General features: G+C 31.7%; 1 protein-coding gene across 1 annotated transcript in view; it reads right to left on the minus strand.

Annotated features, from left to right (window-relative positions):
- Nucleotides 1-648: 648 nt before the first annotated feature.
- The window catches only part of LOC106066737 (fibrillin-2-like), a 66,465-nt gene continuing 47,703 nt past the window's right edge, over nt 649-19,410 (minus strand). The window contains exons 35-53 of the mRNA XM_056045471.1: nt 19,054-19,176; nt 18,150-18,395; nt 17,412-17,546; nt 16,286-16,411; nt 15,848-15,970; nt 14,880-15,011; nt 14,111-14,221; nt 13,769-13,909; nt 13,380-13,505; nt 12,608-12,730; nt 11,348-11,467; nt 9,737-9,844; nt 8,628-8,737; nt 7,769-7,830; nt 6,549-6,703; nt 5,400-5,490; nt 3,721-3,740; nt 2,780-2,942; nt 649-1,510 (exon numbers count right to left, since the gene is read on the minus strand). Coding sequence (XP_055901446.1) covers nt 1,447-1,510; nt 2,780-2,942; nt 3,721-3,740; nt 5,400-5,490; nt 6,549-6,703; nt 7,769-7,830; nt 8,628-8,737; nt 9,737-9,844; nt 11,348-11,467; nt 12,608-12,730; nt 13,380-13,505; nt 13,769-13,909; nt 14,111-14,221; nt 14,880-15,011; nt 15,848-15,970; nt 16,286-16,411; nt 17,412-17,546; nt 18,150-18,395; nt 19,054-19,176 — 2,279 coding nt within the window. The 3' untranslated portion in view covers nt 649-1,446. The remainder of the gene's footprint in view (nt 1,511-2,779; nt 2,943-3,720; nt 3,741-5,399; nt 5,491-6,548; nt 6,704-7,768; nt 7,831-8,627; nt 8,738-9,736; nt 9,845-11,347; nt 11,468-12,607; nt 12,731-13,379; nt 13,506-13,768; nt 13,910-14,110; nt 14,222-14,879; nt 15,012-15,847; nt 15,971-16,285; nt 16,412-17,411; nt 17,547-18,149; nt 18,396-19,053; nt 19,177-19,410) is intronic.

The raw sequence follows: 19,410 nt of genomic DNA on the forward strand, positions 1-19,410 counted from the left end.
ATGGAGTGTGCTTGATAGATGCTAATTTCTTCAAATTTTCAATGCTAATCAGAAATTTCTGGATAGCTTGATTTTCTATATATTCATTTAGTAAATCCTGTTTCAGCGGATGTAAAGATATACTAGACTTTATAATACTCCCATGATAGGCCTTTAGATCTAGATTTGGAGAATGTTGCACAAAATTTAGTATAGTTCCATGATAAACTCTTGAATGAATACAGAAATACCCAAAGTCTTATAGTCCATTAATATTTTCTAGTTCTCTAGCCAAATTTAAATCAATTTTTTCTTTGAAAAATTATAACCGTCAAGCTTCAGTTTTCCCAGTGTGTTCAACAAGCTAGTAATTCATTTCCCAACAATATACATCATGTGTTAAATTTCAAGGAAAATTGTTTTAGCCGTTTTTGATATCCATGTCAACCCAAGTTTTTGAGCCCACCTACCCAGAAGTTTCTACAAAGGTACGAGTTAAATTGTAAAACTGTTTCAAAAAGTCTGTTAAAGTTGTGTTGCTATGCATTGTTACAAGCTAAACAATATCTTCAATGATTTGGCTTATTAGGGACACATATATATGTATGAAATTAAAAAAAGAGAGAAATTTAAACAAAAAAATTTATTAAAAAAACATAACAAATCAAGTTTCATTTAAAAATACATATATTTTATTAATTGTTCTTGCAACAAAAAATGTGTACATGTTTTTGAGTGCATTAATTTTGTGTAACACAACCAAGATTAGACTATTATAAAGCTAAAAACATCTGTGACTCATAAACTTACAATAACTTTTAAATTTCTTTTTGCGACATGTTAATTGCTTAGATAATCTAATATGATGGTAACCGTCGATAATAATTTGAAAAAAAAAAACAAAAAAACATCTTTTAAAAATAAGTCACTAAATCCAAATATGGACTTATGTAGTTTATTAAAAAATTCTGATTTTATATTGCTATACACTAACAATAGCTAATTTTTCAGCCTTAAATAACCAGATTAATCTGAGATTCCTTTTAAAAATCATGTAATTAAAATAAGTTTAATGTTTTAAAGTAATATATATATATATATATATATATACATATAATTATAAACACTTACATGCTTCTAAAAAAAGACAACAAAAAAAAAAAAAAATATTTCAACACTCTTAAAGACATGAAAGTATTTGATACTATTGCTGATATTGTTGTTTTTTTTTACATTTGACAATGACTTATTACTTTTCTTTCCCTGTATATAACCCTATCTAAAGCCTTCATTTTCAATGTATCTATCAATATCTGTTCGACAAGAACTAACTATTATACAAAAAGTCTATTAGATTAAGAAAAATTAGCTTAAAAATGATACAGTTCACAGAAATGACAAGGAATAATAAACAAATGACATTGCAAATAAGGGTGTCGCTAAGAGAAAAAGTAAACTTTCCTTTCATTAGCCTTCAAAGTACTCAGTACTTTTTGGAGCATTAAGTCTTTGTGTACTGTCTTTGTAAACTCTGTAAAGCAAAATAAAATATTTTTATGTATGAAAAATATATATAAATATATTAATATTTTACCTCTGTTTTTTTTTTTTTAAGGATAATAGACAGACCAAATGAGGTAGCAAACTCAGAGAAGGCAAGGCAAGTTAAAGCATCTGCTTGGTGTATAGGAGAGCAAGGGCTGTTCGTTAAATATGCTGAAATCGATGCAGAACTTAATGTAGATTCCCTCATGCCGTCCTCACCTCATTTTTATTAAGCATTGCTACAAAGAATATTGCAAAGATTTTTAAAGCAAGGACAAAACCCTGATTCAAACAATTCTCTATAGAGAATGCAGTTGCTTCAGAATAGCAATAAATCTTGGAGGGCACCCGAGCCAACAATGAATTCTCTACAAGCCATCCCAACTCACTGTTTCAAATGCTCCAAGCATTGTCTCTTTTATTTGACCCAAGGCAAAAATCATGTCCTCTACTAGCCTGAAAACCGCACTGACTTACAGAGAGCACATTACCTACTATGGAGTTGGTCAGTCTGGTCAAGGAATATTCCCACTACTAACAGTAATATGAGCAGTCTGAATTGATACCTTTTTTTACAGGATAAAATGGTGGCAAAGCAAAGTCCTGTGGCAGAGTACAAAGTGAAGATGTCAGACTTTCTGTGAGAGCATCACCATCCATTTTAATTACTTCTGCTGGAAGACCATCTAAGATAGGCGCTTTATGTCTTTTGAGCTTTTTTGCTGTTTCCACCTCCGCAAGATTTAGATATTGAATTCCATTTTTACTGTTTCCTCTCGTCACCAAAAAGCTAATTGAGGTCATGCTTCAGAAGTCTCCATTCAGAACTAACCCAGTTTCTCAAATCAATGTGAATGGACACTTCCTTAATATTGTTGAACACTTTACATAACCTGGGCAGCACAGTGACCAAAGAGAAAAATAGGCAACAGCCTATCTAACCCTTCCATCAAAGGAGCCGAGCTCCATATTAAAGAACTCACAAATGTCACCTTAGTCTTTGCAAAGTACAGATTTATACAAGATATGTTTTTTACATCAACCTACAAACCTGGTCCAATGGCCACAAAATCAACAGAGTGAGAAACATTTTTTTGTTCTGAGCCTATAAACAAAAATGTTGCCCCTATTGTATCATCCTACATTTAGTGTATAATTAGACGTAGAAAATGGTTATAGTAAATAAACTTGAGAATGTATGTAGCAATTCTTAAAAATCAACCTCAAGAGTCAGTTGAAAGAAAATACAACTTACCCATACAAACTGTCCTTTTGTAGAGTACTCGAATGAAGAGATTCTGTTGAAGACAACATTCTTGCCTTTTTCTTTTTAATATATTTGCAGACAGCTATGGCAATAACAATACCACAAAAAGCAACCGACAATGGAAGTCCTATAGCCAGTCCCAAAATCAAATCTGAATAGAAAGCATCATAACAGTTTTGTTATAGAATTCTTTTTCACAACAAAAGCCAAAAGTAAATAAACCGAAAGGGTAACTGTCAAGTTAATTGTGGGGTTGTATATTTATTTTGAGTGTGTTGATGAGATTGATTGTAGTATTACCTTGTTATTAAGGTATGCAAGAGTTACATTTCTTTGTTTGTATATTTCCAGGGCATAATGATGATGAATGGCATTCTCATTACATTGGACTGAATGTTTTAATTGTGTTCTATGACAAGGGGAGTTATGTGAGTGATTGGAGTTGGTTGTTTTCTGGGAGTGAAAGAGAATACATGTATTTGCTTTCACTGAATTTTTTTTATACATTGTCAAAATAAACAAAAACATTAATAAAACCAAACTGATCTTTTTTTTTTCTAAGATAGCAGAATATCTATATGAAGTCTTTAGCATTTAAAAGTGTACTTTTTTTATTACCATTAAATGTAGACCAAGAACAGAAAATCCAAGAGGGTATCACAGTTGACATGAGGGCCTTTTAATCTAGATCTATAATTGTTTGTTGTTCTTGTTTGGGGAAGGAAGGAAGAAATTAAATTTGTTCAAAAAAATTCAAATTTCAACCCAGCTATTCCTGAACATAAGCCTACGTTATTCCCACAAAGTTTTTGTGATGCCTTGCAACAGCAAAGGTTGCTGACTAATCTCTATTATTTTGAAGTATTGGAACTAAAAAAAAATGTATTAACTTTCCTTAATTCTTTCATGAAATATATACATATTTTTACCTTTGTTTGTTTCTACTGGTCTGAAAGAAAAAAAAAAGGATTAAAAATATTTTTTTTTAATTTGCAGAAAGAATACAATCCTACTTAACATATATACAATTTTTTCATTGAATGGACAAGCCATACATTAGCATTTATCTGTATCTTATAACTCCTCTGAAGGGGCATAATGGCTGATTGAAGACTTTACTTAGACTTACTCAGATCCTCCCATGCTATTCCCTGCGTGGGTGGCAAACTGTTTACAAAAAGATGTCACTGGTTATGCCTGAAGCCTTTTCCCACCTGATGTCCACTGCTCTAAGGTCCACCATGAAAGTGTGGTGCCAGTTTATATGAGGATGTCTCTGTTTGTGCTTTCCTCATACTAGCCTTCAAATCATTGCAACTCTTGGTATGAATAACGAATTCTGTCAGAGAACATGTTCAGCAAACCTCATACAATGCTCTGTCAGAACCTCATTAGGTGGTCAAGTCCCAGTTCGGCATAGAATTTTTTTGTTTGAGACCCTATCTTTGTAACCTTTTTTTGCTGAAACACATTTAGTCATATCTCAATTTAGGGAGATAACTTCCATGCCTCGCAAGCACATGTTGCTGGAGTGAAGATTGGGATTTTGAACTTATGGGTGAGCAATGGAGAGGAAGTGAAGGCATTTTGCTGGTCACATGACACCCTCATTACCCATCAGCCATTACAATGGATGTGCTTATTGTAGCAAATCATAAATATAACTTTCTTGAAATATATGGCTGAATTCTTTGAAGTACAGCTAAACTTTGGTAATCCAACATTCTCAATAATCTGACACCATCCTGGCCCAATAACTAACAAACTATCAAGGTTCAACTATATTATTTCAAAGCAAAATAATTATAAATAAATTACAATATTACAAACCTCTGGTATCCACCAATATTTATTAACACAAATCATTGTGTATTTAACTAATTTATATGTATAAAAAATGCTAATTCTTAACCTACATTAATAAAATCGATAATGAGACTTTTGGACCCTTTGGCCAGAAAAATGTAACATAAGCCAAAAGGGAGATTTCAAATGATATTTTGGCATTGTTTTTCACTTCAAAACAAACTGAACTAGAGGCATTCATTGACTTGGCCAAAATAATCTATCTAAATCTAGATATTGATAATATATTAGCACCATATCAATTCTTTGATATGATCATGCTGTTATGTTTTTGTACTCGAGCCATCAATGAGCCAGAGTTATCAATGAAAAAAATGACTAAATTCCCCTGTGATCTTTTATTTAAAAAGTGGAGTACTTTTGAATAAAAAAAAAACTTGAATAATTAAATTAAAAACAAAACTGTTCATTTTCAGAAAATAAAATGTAGTTGTTGCACCAGAACTTTGCAAGATCTAAAATACATTATCAGATTCTTTGATCTTATAGTTTTGGCAATCTAAATGGAATGGATGGACAGATGGACCACACAAAACTAGTTGCAGCGTTTCCCCTTTCAGGGCCCTGAGGGGCCACTAAAAATGTAATGTAACAAAAATGTAAAAATTTTAAAAATATTTATTTTAATACCCCATCTTTAATTTTCTAATAGTGTATAGCATTGCTATCTCAGTGTAAAAACTATTTCCCAAATACTATTTCCTTTACAATGTTATCTCAGTGTAAAAACTATTTCCCTTACATGCACACTGCCATGTTTCCTTGAACTTGACATACTTCTGAAGACTTGCATGGGTTAGTCTGCTGTCTTGCTTCACAAATATGGGAAGTATCTATAGAACAAACAGTAAACAGCATGAATTTTCAACCTATTTGGTAAGTAAATTATATTTTAAAAGGAGATACAAGATACTGTTTACAATAGCAAACTGACACAAAAACTCCTTTGTTCCCCTGGCAATCAAAGAATTGAATAGAATTGATCTATCTGATGTAAACATTTCACCTGTTACATTTGAGTGAAACTAGGGTGAATGCATATTTTGTTTCCTTAGGTAATGTTGTCGTTTGTTTTTGATGCACAGATTGTAAGAAAAATGTCCTCATGGATAATTAAGATTATTAGTATTATTATGAAAGATTTTATTAAGATAATCAATATTTATTAAGACAAGTATTTCAGGTAACTTTTTACAACAACAATCCCCTTGCATTTGTTTCTCAAGTTTGATGCATTTTTGTAAAATCATATGCACTAAAATAAAACTGTATTAAAAATTATGATTTGATACAAGTGCAACCGGATGAGGGGTAAAGTGTTTGGATTCTGAACCAGGTGTACTGGGTTCAAATCCTGGTGAAGACTGAGATTTTAAATTTTGGTACTTTGGGGCGCCTCTGAGTCCACCCAGCTCTAATGGGTACCTGACATTAGTTGGGGAAAAGTTAAAAAGGTTGGTGGTTGTGCTAGCCACATGACACCCTCGTAAACCGTAGGCCACAGAATCAGTGTAATAAGAAATAACGGAACACTGAAGAGTAACCTAAAACAAGGCTTTATTAAACTAGAACGACACATGAACTGACAAAAGAGACTTGGACAGTAACACGCTAAATCAATGTTGTGAACACATTCTCACGACGTTACACAAACATAAACAAATAGTAACTATTTCACCACAATCAGATGATCTTTACATCATCTGCTCTATAGATCACAAGGTCTGAAAGGGGAATTTTACTTTACTTTACAAGTGCAACCATTGTAAATTGTACACTTTATAGCACTTGTTACATGAAGTTACCACTTAAATAACAAATATCAATAAATAATAGTCCCACTAATCTATATCATTGTCATTAAAGCTAATAAATTAAGACTAATTCCTACCAATCAATGTGAAGCTTGTTATAAATATTTTGCTGCCATTGAGAAAGATTCCTTCTGACTTGATTGCATTCAGTGCAATAGTCAAACTGCTTGGAGAATTACTGGAGGAACTTTTGTTGATGAATAATATAAAGTCTATGATGAGGCTGCCCTTTCTGGAGTGGGAGGTGAAAAGAATAGAAAAAAAAATAATTTCAGATCAACTATGTAGGTTTTCAAACTTAAACTTACCAAATCAGAACTTCTATTGAAGCAATGAGGTAATGATAGAGAGCAGTAAAAGAAGATATACAATAGCAAAAAAAGACATTTATTTTATAAGTTTAGAATATATATTTCTAATATTTGATGTCATAAATGCATTTCCTTCATAAATTAGGGACTTTTAATGTAATTTGCTATTGGACTTGAGAGAAAGTGGAGATGGATTGGTCACACTCTTAGAAAAGATACCAAGAGAGCTAGACAGGCCTTAGAGTGGAACCCCCAGGGCACAAGATGTAGAGGAAGACCAAAAAGAAGGACAGAAAAGAGCTGGGAAGCCATATAACTAGCAAAAGACCATGGAGAGTGATGTGTTTTTACTGATGCCCTATGTTCCATGAGGAATGCAAAGGAAAGATGATGATGATGGGACTTGAATGTTAAATGCAAGGAAGATTGGTAGAAAGGGAAAAATGTGCTCTTGAAGCCATGGATAAAGATTTAGTGGATGAAAAAAAAATAACATGGGGAAGCTAGCCATGAAAAAGTTGTTAGCAGAAAGAAAGTAAGTTATAGAAAAAAAGGTCTAGAAAAAGAGAAGAGGTTGACATATCAAATGGAGATGCATTGTACTTATTAATATAATTAATATCTGATGTGCACTGTTACTATACTGAGCATTAACTGAAATTATAAATGTTTAACAATTCCAGTCAGTGTTTCATAGCAAATGTATTCATTTTTCAATGCTAAAATTTAACTATTTATGCAGAGAATGCATTTTTTGAATGTTCTGGTTAAAAAATTTAGACAGAAAATCTTAGAAATTAGCATATCTGTGTCACGAGTTGGTGAACTAAGACCACTAAATCTGGATTATTGAGATACTATGTTCTAAAAGCAATATTTGATTTGCATTTTGGTAGACAAGTATGTGCACATTACAAATTCAAATGCAAGCAAGTTCTAGGTTTAAAAAAAATATATATTTATATTAAACAAACAAAAAATGAAACCTGAGATTTGTAATGGAAAATAGGACCACATCCACTTTTTTCTCTCTTAAGGTTTTGGTCATCTGGAAAAAAAAATGTAATACATTATTATCTTATAAATCACAGACATTCTTTCAAAGATGAAGATAAATATGTTTTACACATACCAGTTAGTCAATCTAAGTGTGCAACTAGAGACCTAACTCTACTAATCATAGGTATTTCCTGACAGATTCATGTAATGGCACTAGGAAAAACAGAGCACTAATAGATATTGGTAATGTCTTTGATTCCGAAGATTAAGGATGAGTGCAGTGTTTGAAATGACTATGCAAACCACGTTGTGACCTAAATATTTTACCACGTTTCCTGCAGACAACTAATAAGAATAGCTTATGAAATAAATGTGCCTAGGTTGTGTTTTTTTAGCCGCCCCCGAAAGAGGAATAGACAATATTAGTTTTGTGTGGTCTGTCTGTCAGTCCCGTTTATATCTCATAAACTAGAAAAGATATGAAAAATTGGACATCATGATATTTTAAACCTTTCAAAGTTCTGATGCAACGCTACTTTTTTCTTTTCTGAAAGTGAAAATTTTTATTTTATAAATCAACTATGCAAGCAGTTTTTTCATAAAAATACACCATTTTTATAACTATAGTAACAAAAATGAGGTTATTTAGTAAGGGAGATGATTATTTACCATATCTTTAATACAGTTATGCAAACAGTTTTATATTTTTTGTCAACAAATTTTTTTTGTCAAATGTATTGCTAAGTTAAATAACTTCTGTCATAATAACTACTACATTTACACTTAACATACATCAACAATAAATTTAAGCCAATCATAGATAAAATAAATTCTATCAGAACTTGCCCGAGTCTCACATTCATCTTTCACCTTCTTGTGGTCCTCACTATCTCTGTCTAAATTTACATTAGACACGTCCCAGCCAAAAGTGAGAGTGTAGTTATAGGAGGAGATCTCTGTTAACATAAAAGACAAATCTAGAGTTTTTTACAAATTCGTTTAATAAATAAATCTATCAGTCATTCTTTAATGTAGCTCCACTTAACATGTGAAATAATTTTTTGATTCCTACACTCTCGTCTTTCGTTATAATTTCAAAAAAAAAAAGAAATGTTTGAATCATTTATTTTGAATATTTTCACTATACTACTGAGGTGAAATTTTGCACATAAACTCATGTTGTGTGACTAAACATTTTCAAAAAGATCACTTCAATAAGGACTGAATTGATTAAAGTAATTAGTTAGCTTTTGGAAGCAAAATCTTGGGAGCCATGTTGTTTTGGATTCATTTAGATGTTTTTTAAATTTCTAAATTTGCCATAAAGCTGGTTAGCTAAGTTGGGTTGAGTGTCATACTAGTACTGAATGTTGTAGGTTGAATATCTGTACTGGCCAATTTTTTTAGATTACAATATTATTTGAATTAAACAAAAATTGATTTCTTAAAATAAATTTTTAGAATAATTATTTTAATATTATTTCTTCAAATTACATTTATTCTATAATAAATACTCCTGGATTTAATACACTATCATCTTTCAATATAGGTTAGCCTCATTATTTTGAAAATGTTTGGAAACTTGCAGCAAACTTGCCACTGTTATTGTGCAAGCAATTTTTCATTAGTAATTAAGTAATAAAATATATACAATTTTTAATGTGAGCAAGTCATAACCTCCGCAGTGGCATTTCTATACAAAAAATTAACTTAAGTTAGTTCATTAAATCTTACTAGTTTATTAAATCTTACTGCATCTTTTGAGGGCCAAATTATCCAAATACGAGGAATCATTGCAAATGTTTAAATTTAATATATCTATTCCTATCTTGCCTATGTTGAATATAGATTTTTTTTAGATGTAAACTATTAACATAGAAGTCAATGTAATAAGTCTTTGAAATGAAATGCTAAATGCTTGCTTATACTTAATATGTGATGAGAGAAAAATGTACCTTTAGTATATAAACTGTAACATGATCCATTAACATTGTCACATTTCCATCCTGTCTCACACTGACACACCAAAGCACAAGATGGTCCATAGTAGTTTTGTCCACATTCTATATTAGGAAAAGTATATTACTATTAACTATTTAAATTAAGGAAAAAAAACACATGACTTAACTACTTTTACTAGTACTGTTTACTCTAGTAATTATTAAAAGTTAAGAAAGAAAAAGGAAACATTTATTTTTACAGCAACAGTGTCATGTGGCTGCAACAGTGTCATGTGGCTGCAACAATGGCATGTGGCTGCAACAATGTCATATGGCTGCAACAATGTCATGTGCCCTCCACAAGTTATATCAAGTAAAAATTAGAGATAGCTGTAATCAAAGATGGTCTAGAATTATAATGAAAAAGCCAGCCTTCAAAGGGATATGAACTCAAGACTTTAAAGTATATGGCCACAAAGGTTCCAGGTCATTTCATCCCCGGTCACTTCATCCCTGGTCATTTCATCCCCTGGTCACTTCACCCTGGTCATTTCATCCCCTGGTCACTTCATCCCCGGTCGATTCATCCCCTGATATTTTCATCATCTGATCATTTTTGTCTAACAAATTGTAATTTTAAAAATCTTGAAACAAGCAATATTAAATGTATTCATTTTTTATTTAAATGACAAATTGTAACACACTAATGTTTAAAAGGAATTAAAGCAAAAATGACGCGCCCATTTTCAAGAAAGAGGGATTGAAAAATAAAATAAAGTGAAACATGGTCATACTTTCACCTCACCTTGGCCTTTGATGATAACTTATCAGTGGCATGATCATAATTATTGTAATCGCACTTCTATCTCTCAAATGATTTTCACCACTTCCACCAAACCGTGGCCTTTGATTAGGATAATATTGTAAATATTACATTCCCCACATCCAATAGAAGCGCTATAGCTAAGTACACACCCAGATTTACAATATAATATAAGATTTCTCATTAAGAATACAAAGTGGAAGAGGAAACACTATAAACCCATTAGTAACATGTCATAAAATGTCAAAAAGCATTCTACATAATCATATTTATATATAAAATATTTAATTGGGGATGAAATGACCAGGAATGAATTGACCGGGAGATGAAGTGACCAGGGGATGAAATGACTGAGGATGAAGTGACCGGGCATGAAGTGACTGGGGATGAAATGACTGGTCACAGGCCACAAAAGCTCACTAATGTCGCATGCCATAACCAATGCATGTATTTAATGCTTTATCTTCTTATATTATCTTATATAATACAGACATATAACAATCTGAATTTTTTTTTAAGAATTCTTTTTTTTTAATTAAATGAATACTATTTTTCTTCTATAATGTATTGCATAAAGTAATTTATAAACATTAAAATTAAAACGAATATGAAAAAATGTATATGTTTAACATGCTAAATATAAAGAAATCCCTTTAAAAAAAATCTTATCTAAAGGGGAAGAAGTCTGTCCTTAAAACTATATCTACCAATAATATAAAAGCCATTTCCCTAAGTTATTAGATTTTTACCAATACTTCAGTAAAAATCTTCAGAATGTTCTTCTTCAATGGTTATGTAGATACCTTGACAAGTTTTCCCATCTGCAGCCAATTTTGTTCCTCTAGGACAAAGACAAGTGTCAGTTCCATTGATCAGAGCACAATCATTGCTGCAGTCAGTCTTGTTGACACAAGGCAGAGAAGCTAGAAATATTATGATTTACTGACATAAAGTAATACCTTGAATAAAATAAATGTGCTAGTAAAGTTCTACTTGATATTTCATCATTTGCTTTCATCATCGACAAACCATTTAAGTCATACACTAGGCTATCTATTTTCTAATTTATAGATAGTCTCAAACAAAGAACCTCTCCATTGGTTTTTCCATTAGTCATGCTTACAACAATGATTATTTCTATATTATATTTCAGCAAAATAATTCTATAAATGTCGCACTGACTGAGAGCATGAAGTAATTTTTATAATTCCAGTCAAGTATAATGGGAGTTTGTAGATTTAGTAGAAAAACACTGAGAAACTTGATAAAGCATAAACTTGATCACTTTAATCCATTGATCTTAATCTGCATCATGAACACATACACTAGTATTCCAATATTACAATATTTGATATTAAAGAATCAGTATTATTATTATTGTTAATGCAATAGTTAAAAAAGTAAAGTTTCCTCTTGTGGTCTATAGGGCAGATGATGTAAAGGTCATCTGTTTCTCATTTACCGTAGGCCTCAGAAACAGATGATCTAAACAAAATTAATGCAATAGTTTTACTAAAATTGCTATGGAATCATTATCATCAGGGTCCTGAGTTCAAAACTTTTTCACTTCCATTTCCTACCAGCCTGCATGAGGTTTGGGCTAGCTAGGATATAATAATTTTAATAATTACAATAATCATGAATGAAGAAACATCTGAAACTTGTACAACAAAAGAAATCACACTTATCAAAGATAACCTGATAACCTTCTTGTCTACCATTTACTACTTAAAGTAAGTTATACCCTTCCTGATAAATCCACTAGCCTCCAAATAGATCTATTCATCTTGAAATTCCTGAGTTATTTTTAACCATTCTAGTAAGAATTAGCAGATTAGTGAAAAGGGCTATCAAAGTATGCTACAGGCTAAAATTGAACAGAACTATTTTAAATATAATACAATGCTTCCCACATTTGTTAGCTTGGCTTGTAACAATTAATTACAATAAACAAATTATTTATTTTTTTTACTCTGAATGAGACTAATAAAAACAAAAACAAAACAACAAAAAAACTATAAAAAAAAACAGAGATTATAAGTTAATGGAGCAGTTTTGTTTACCTCTACAGGAGACTCCATCAGCTAATAAGGTAAGATCTGATGTACAAGAGCAACGATAACTTCCATCAGTGTTGATACACAACTGTTCACATTTAGATGTTGGCAGCTTACACTCATCAATATCTGGAAATTGAACAGAACTTATATATATCAGGTTTAAAAACGGTATTATAAGAGAGTTAGAATAGATTATTAACCAATTCATTCTGTATTTCATGTCCTGTTTGAAAACACTGATATGACAATAAAACAAGCAAAATATAAATAATACTTTTTAAAAAACAATAAGTGCCATATCTCAGATTAAACTCCCTTGTTTCTATATAAAACTAAAGTACTTAACTACCACTAACTGATTAGCTAAAAGTTAATTTTTTTTTATTGATTCCTGTATTGTCATCAACTATGAATAATTGTGCAAAATTTTAACTTGACCAGAGAATAAGAAGTGGGTTTGAAAAAAAAAGCTTTTTTAAACAATGTGCTATGAAGGAAACTAAAACTATGTGCAAAATTAATATAGCATCACACTATATGTTTTTTTTTTAGTACACTGCCAATCTTCTACCACTTTTTCATCCACCATTTGGTTTCAGCTATGTCATAAATCACAAGTATATAGCACATAATAGCAGTGTCTAATAATTATCATATTTCCAAACATCCATTAATGTTTTGAGGTGACTGAAAATAAATTCAAACAAAAGCCTTTTCAAACGTGAACAAAAGTAGCCATTAATAAAAGATATTACTAACAAGACTGTAATCTTACCATTACAAGTGAATGTTTTGCTGTCATAGCTATATCCAGCATAACAGGAACATTCATAGCCTCCTTCAGTGTTTCTACACAGCTGACTACAGTTATTGGTAAGGACACTGCTGCATTCATTGATATCTTCAATTTAAAAAAAAAAAAACACTTAATATAGCCAGCTTAGAGAAAAAGAGTTTCAAAATGATGATAGTTGGCATAAGGTGTCAAGCACAAAGTAGTCATTTTATTAAACAATCTATATAAAAATCATCACTACTATTTAGTTAATAAATAAATCTGATCATTAGTTTATGTAGTAAATAGTTATTGATATTTTCAATTCAAATTTGTAAAAAAAATGTTTCAAACATTAAGTTAATTGTTAATTAAGTGTTATTACTCACCTTGACAAGATCCATTAACTCGTTCATATCCATCCTGACATTTACAGGTAGCAGTTCCAGGTAGGTTCAGACACTTCTCAGTACTGTTACATTTAAGATTACCATTTTTACATTCATCTATGTCACTTTCACAGTGTTTACCTAGGAAAGGAGACAAGTTTGGTAAAAAAACAACAACACAGAACTAAAAGGGAAAATGTAAAGTCATGTCCTAATATATTAAACAGTTTACAACATTTTTTATTCTTCAAACTTAGAAACAATGGGGATGTATGATTTAAAGCTTATTTAAAAAGTGCTAAAAGCTAAGTGAAACAGATAATGCAAAAAGACCAAACTGACCTGTGTATCCAACTTTACAAACGCATCCAGTTTTGCTGTCACAATGATCAGCTCCAAGTCCACAAGCACAACTGTTAGCACACTGTAGACCCCACGTACCATTATTGCAAGCTAAAAATAACCAAATGTATATATTTACTTAGGATTTGTTATTGATTATACAAATATTTTCACATCACTTTCAGCTAACCCTTACTCTATTGGATGGTTGGGGAACCACACAAGATCTGTTGACTATCTTTCTCCATTCCTCACCGCCTTTTTCCTGTTAGAATCTCATTCAATGACAGGTTAATCCATTCTTTTAAGTTGTTTTCCCATAGCTTTCTCTGCCTCTTCTTCTTTTTTCTTGGTACTGTTCCCTGAAGGAAGGTTTTAGCAAAATCTGAGGACCTTGTAATATGGCCCTAGAGTTTTAATTAGCATTTTTTTTTACAGTAGTTAGGGGATCATCATAGGATCCAATGGCTGTACATCCTGTCTCTAATCTCTTCATTGCTGATATGATCTTTCTATGTGATACCTAAGAACCTTTCTGTAGCATCTGGATTCCATTGCTAGGATCCTCCTCACTAGTTCTGCAGTCAGTAACCAAGATTTGCAAGCATATAAGTATGTGGCAATGACTAGGGAGCATATCATTCTTATTTTAGTGTAGAGGTCTTTGCCTATGTATTTCTATATTGTTTTGAGTTTTCTTATAGGAGATGTAATTAAAAATTATACTAGGCTATAGTCACTTTGATTTAGAAAAATATCTTGAACTTACTAGCACAAGATCTGTTATCATTGTCCAACTTAAAGCCAACTTCACAAGAACAAACAAAACTTCCATTTGTATTGATACAACCATTTTTGTTGGAACACAAGTTTGTTTCACTTAAGGCACACTCATTGATATCTGTAAATAACATAAAACATTTAAAAAAAAAAATTAATGTAAATGATTTTATTATACAGTATCTAATTAACTACATAGACTTATGTTGTGATAGAGAATGAACAAATTTATAGCCAAAACATGAAATCATGGCCTATTATAGTCCATGATAAGATAAGGCAATTCAATGTTCACCTTTTTGATGATGAAGGATAAATGTGAATAGCATAACAAATATCCGGATTTATTATTCTGTCTCCCCTCCCCTTTTTAAAGAAAAAAAGATTTTAAAATTCAGGCTATTTATTAGAAATGGGATAGAATTTAAAGGTGCAATTATCTTCTTTTTTGAAGTAATGTCTGTAATATATAAAATATTTCAAAAATGATAAAAAAAAATCCTACCCGCCACTGATAATTGAACTTAAGATCTTAAATTCAAGCATTAAATCATTTCATGACTATTCCCACTTCTAAGAATATTATAATAAATGTTCTGGACAGTCATCAGGAATGTTCTGCTCAACATTGTCTCCAGCTATCCTACACAAGTTTTTGACATTTGCTAAATGCTGAATAAAAGTTTTGTTTCAACAACATTTGTTGTATATGTTTTTGATTTTCCTTCAGAATTTAAGATTATTACCAGCCCAAACCTCCACATGATGGCAGTGAGTGGCAGTGGGCAGGGTTTGAATCAGGACCTTTGAAACAACAGTCCAGAGTGTATACCTCATGAGAGCCATCCATAGTTTCTAATACTAATAGTTTCTCTTTATAAAGGAATAATTAAGCTTTGAAAGGTTAAGATAGTGTGATTATAAATTGAACTACATGTCAATAAAACAGTCTCCAACCTTTACATTTATCTTGACCAGTCAGAGTGAAGCCCCTTGGACAAAAACATTCATATTCATCATTGGAATTTATTCTACATCCATAGCTACAGGTCAGGTTTGAAGAGGCACATGGATCTTTGACTGCGAATAGATTTACAAATTTCAAGTTTAATAAGAATATTAGTCATAGATATTTTACAATAAGAAATAATGAGGCATGTCTTCAAGTCTAAAGATTAATGAGAAATACAGTAGTTCCAGCGGCTACGCAGCCCCAGATACTTTGCCACATCCAGTGCAGACGTAACCATTTTCCACAGGTGGTCAAGGCAATGCAGTATCTTACAATAATTATTAGTGAGCTAATTGTAGACATGTTAATGAATTAAAAAACAAACTTTAAAAAAAGTAAACAAAGGAAATATTAATGTGCACTGATAGATAAATAGAATTTACCTTTGATACAAGACTTCCTGTCATCATCTAACAAATAACCTTGATAACAAAGACAATTATAACTTCCTGCTTTGTTCTCACAAGACTGTTGGCACTTATCTATATGACTACTACACTCATCTATGTCTGAAAATCCAAAAAAGAGACTGTTTTGATCACATAAGAACATACCTATATAATAGATTGCTAGAAGCCAAATTAATATTAGTAAGTCTTGAATGCAAAATAAAATTTGAAGTTTTCTATCAATTACAAATCAATTTGAAAAAAAAAACAACTAAAATAGTTTTAATTTTGTGAAGATGATGATATATTGTTCACACAAGTTAGAAAAAAAATCAAATATGTCCAAAACTTTAACCTTAATCTATCTTCCTCCTCAGCTTCTAAACAGGTATAGTTAATATTTGGTTTTGCAAGGACAATATCTAATGTATATACTGCTATGTAGAAGCAGGGAAATCACATCAAGCAGAAAAAGAAGACATGCTGCAAGATAAAAGAGCTGTAAAACATTAAAGTGTTTAAAATTATATTGTCCATGAGTTTATGTTTTAACAAAGGGGCTTAATATACTCTTTGATTTGTTGTCACAGACAAAAGGGGCTTAATCTACTTGTGATTTGGAAAAAAAATATTATTAAGCCATACATTCAAATGCTCTACAATGTCAATGGAACTAAACTGGCAGTTTCAAATTAAAGATTTATCAAGTAATGGCCAAATGTTTGTAAACACTATAAAAAAAGTGTGAAACCCAGAGTGATTTAGTGGACCGGAATGAAGACAGTAATATTTGCAGTCCAGCTTCACAAAACTATTTACGGGATTTCATTTTTATTCATCTATTTATTCTTTGAGAATTTATTAATACAAGTATCCAGAGTTTATAGCCTTGAATTTATACTTTGCTTTATTCATTTTTAGGTCAAGTAGTTTCTTATGAGAGAACAGGAATGCACTGAAATATAAAAACTGAAAATACACTCAACAGAACAATAACAGTAACAAAAGTACAAAAGTAATATTAGATTAGTTGTGATGCACACCTACACATCCTTTTATGGAGCTGGTTATCTTAAGTAAAATAACTAAGAAGTCAATCTAAAATATGTAAACTACCTACCTATACAGAGGCCTTCATTATTCCTGGCATATCCTTTCTTGCAATCACAGCTGTAGCTGCCAATGTTGTTCACACAGACTTGAACATTTAGATCACATGTTGTGTTGACTGTTGGGTCTGTACACTCGTTGATGTCTGGATGGAAGAATATGTAAATAGATTGTTGCTTTCAATGCAAATGTAATTTGCATCTCAATTTATACTCAGATATTGTAACAAAAGAAATATGTTGTAGCTGTAAATATAGCACTAGCAGTACAAGTTCAATAGTTTACAAGGATGCTAGATGGCAAAATAGTTCTCCCTTTGAGACCATGTGGTCTATAGGGCAGAAGATATAAAGGTCATCTGTTTTTGTGGCCCATGGTTAACGAGGGTGTCATTGTAGCCAGCACAATGACCAACCATCTATAATTTTTCCCAACTAATGCCATGTACCCAGTAGAGTTGGGTGGACTCAAAATTAAAAATTACAGTCTTCACCAGGATTTGAACTCTAGACCCTCCGGTTTGGAAGCCAAGCATTTAGATATTTAGATATGTTGCCATGCCACTGACATGGCAACATATTGTTACTGATTTCACTTGTTGAAGTAAGGCCTACATTTGGACATCAGTTAGCTCATTGCACATTAGCCCTAGACTTTTTCTGCTACATTTAAATAAACATGACATCAACTGCTTTATAAAGAATATTAATTGACATATCTATAGCCATCTAAACATAAGTGAACTCACCTATACACTGTGTGTTGTTCATCTTGTATCCTGTTGGACAAACACATTGGAATGCTCCTACTGTGTTCCTACAGACTAGACCTTCAGCACAAGCTGTGGGCTGGAGACATTCATCCACATCAATCTCACAGTTCTCCCCTGACCAGTGCTCATTACACACACAGCCTCGGATGGCATTACATGTTCCACGTCCATTACACTGGCAGGTACTGGCACAGTTGTTGCCATAGTAAGGAGCCTCACAAGCTGAAGACAAATGAATGTCATAATAAATGTTCAAAAAAAAACAAAAAAAATTTAGATCATATTTGTCTCTGATTTGTTAGTAAATAATATATTCTGAAGAAATAAAGAAATAGTTGCTGGTTATATAAACTGTATTTAAATATAAAGGATTGGTTTATGTCACCACAATATGTGGACTATAATTTATTAAGTCACATATTTCACATTGAAAAAGCAGAAAAAAATGCGTTTGTACTTTTACAAGTGAACACTGTGGCTGGCAAAAAAAGAAACTCTTCAATACTGCAAAGAGCCGATAGCTGAGCTGGTTTGGTAGTATTGTAAGACATGACTCACAATCAAAGGTACAGTAATAGGAGCAAGAAGAAAGAGTCGTCAAAAGAAAAGCTGGCTGGACAACCTAAAACAATGGACCAGCCTCTCTCTTGATATTCTGCTAAGATCAGCTGCTGACCAGGACAAATGGAGTCATTTGGTTACATGAATTCACAGTGCCCCTACACCTAAGTAACAGATGTAATATCTAGTTAATTTATTGAGTCTGAACCTGAAGCTAACAATATTTAAATAGAAGCCCACAACTTCACACTTTTATTAAAACACTTTATCAACAAAGAAATAGCTAGTTTGTACACAATCATGACATAATTCAGCCTACCAGAACATGAGACTTTGTCTGATGACAATTTGTACCCAGTATAACATGAACATTCATAGGAACCATCTAAATTGATGCACTGCTGGCTACAAGGCTGGTTGCCATATTTACACTCATCTATATCTGAAATATTAAATACAAATTTCAATTTCAACTCAGAGATGGATTGCCTAACTTTTAACAACTAATAAATTAATAATAAACGTTAAAATACAAGAAAAGTAATTATTTTTTCACCACATTGAAACAGGTGCAGAGACACCGTACTGGTGTGTACCATCACAAAAAAACTCTGTATATATATATATATATATTTATTTATTTTTCTCTAAACTTCAATAGATAAATAGATAAATT

Source organism: Biomphalaria glabrata, chromosome 11 (genome assembly GCF_947242115.1).
Source record: "Biomphalaria glabrata chromosome 11, xgBioGlab47.1, whole genome shotgun sequence".
Classification (NCBI taxonomy): Eukaryota; Metazoa; Mollusca; class Gastropoda; family Planorbidae; genus Biomphalaria; species Biomphalaria glabrata.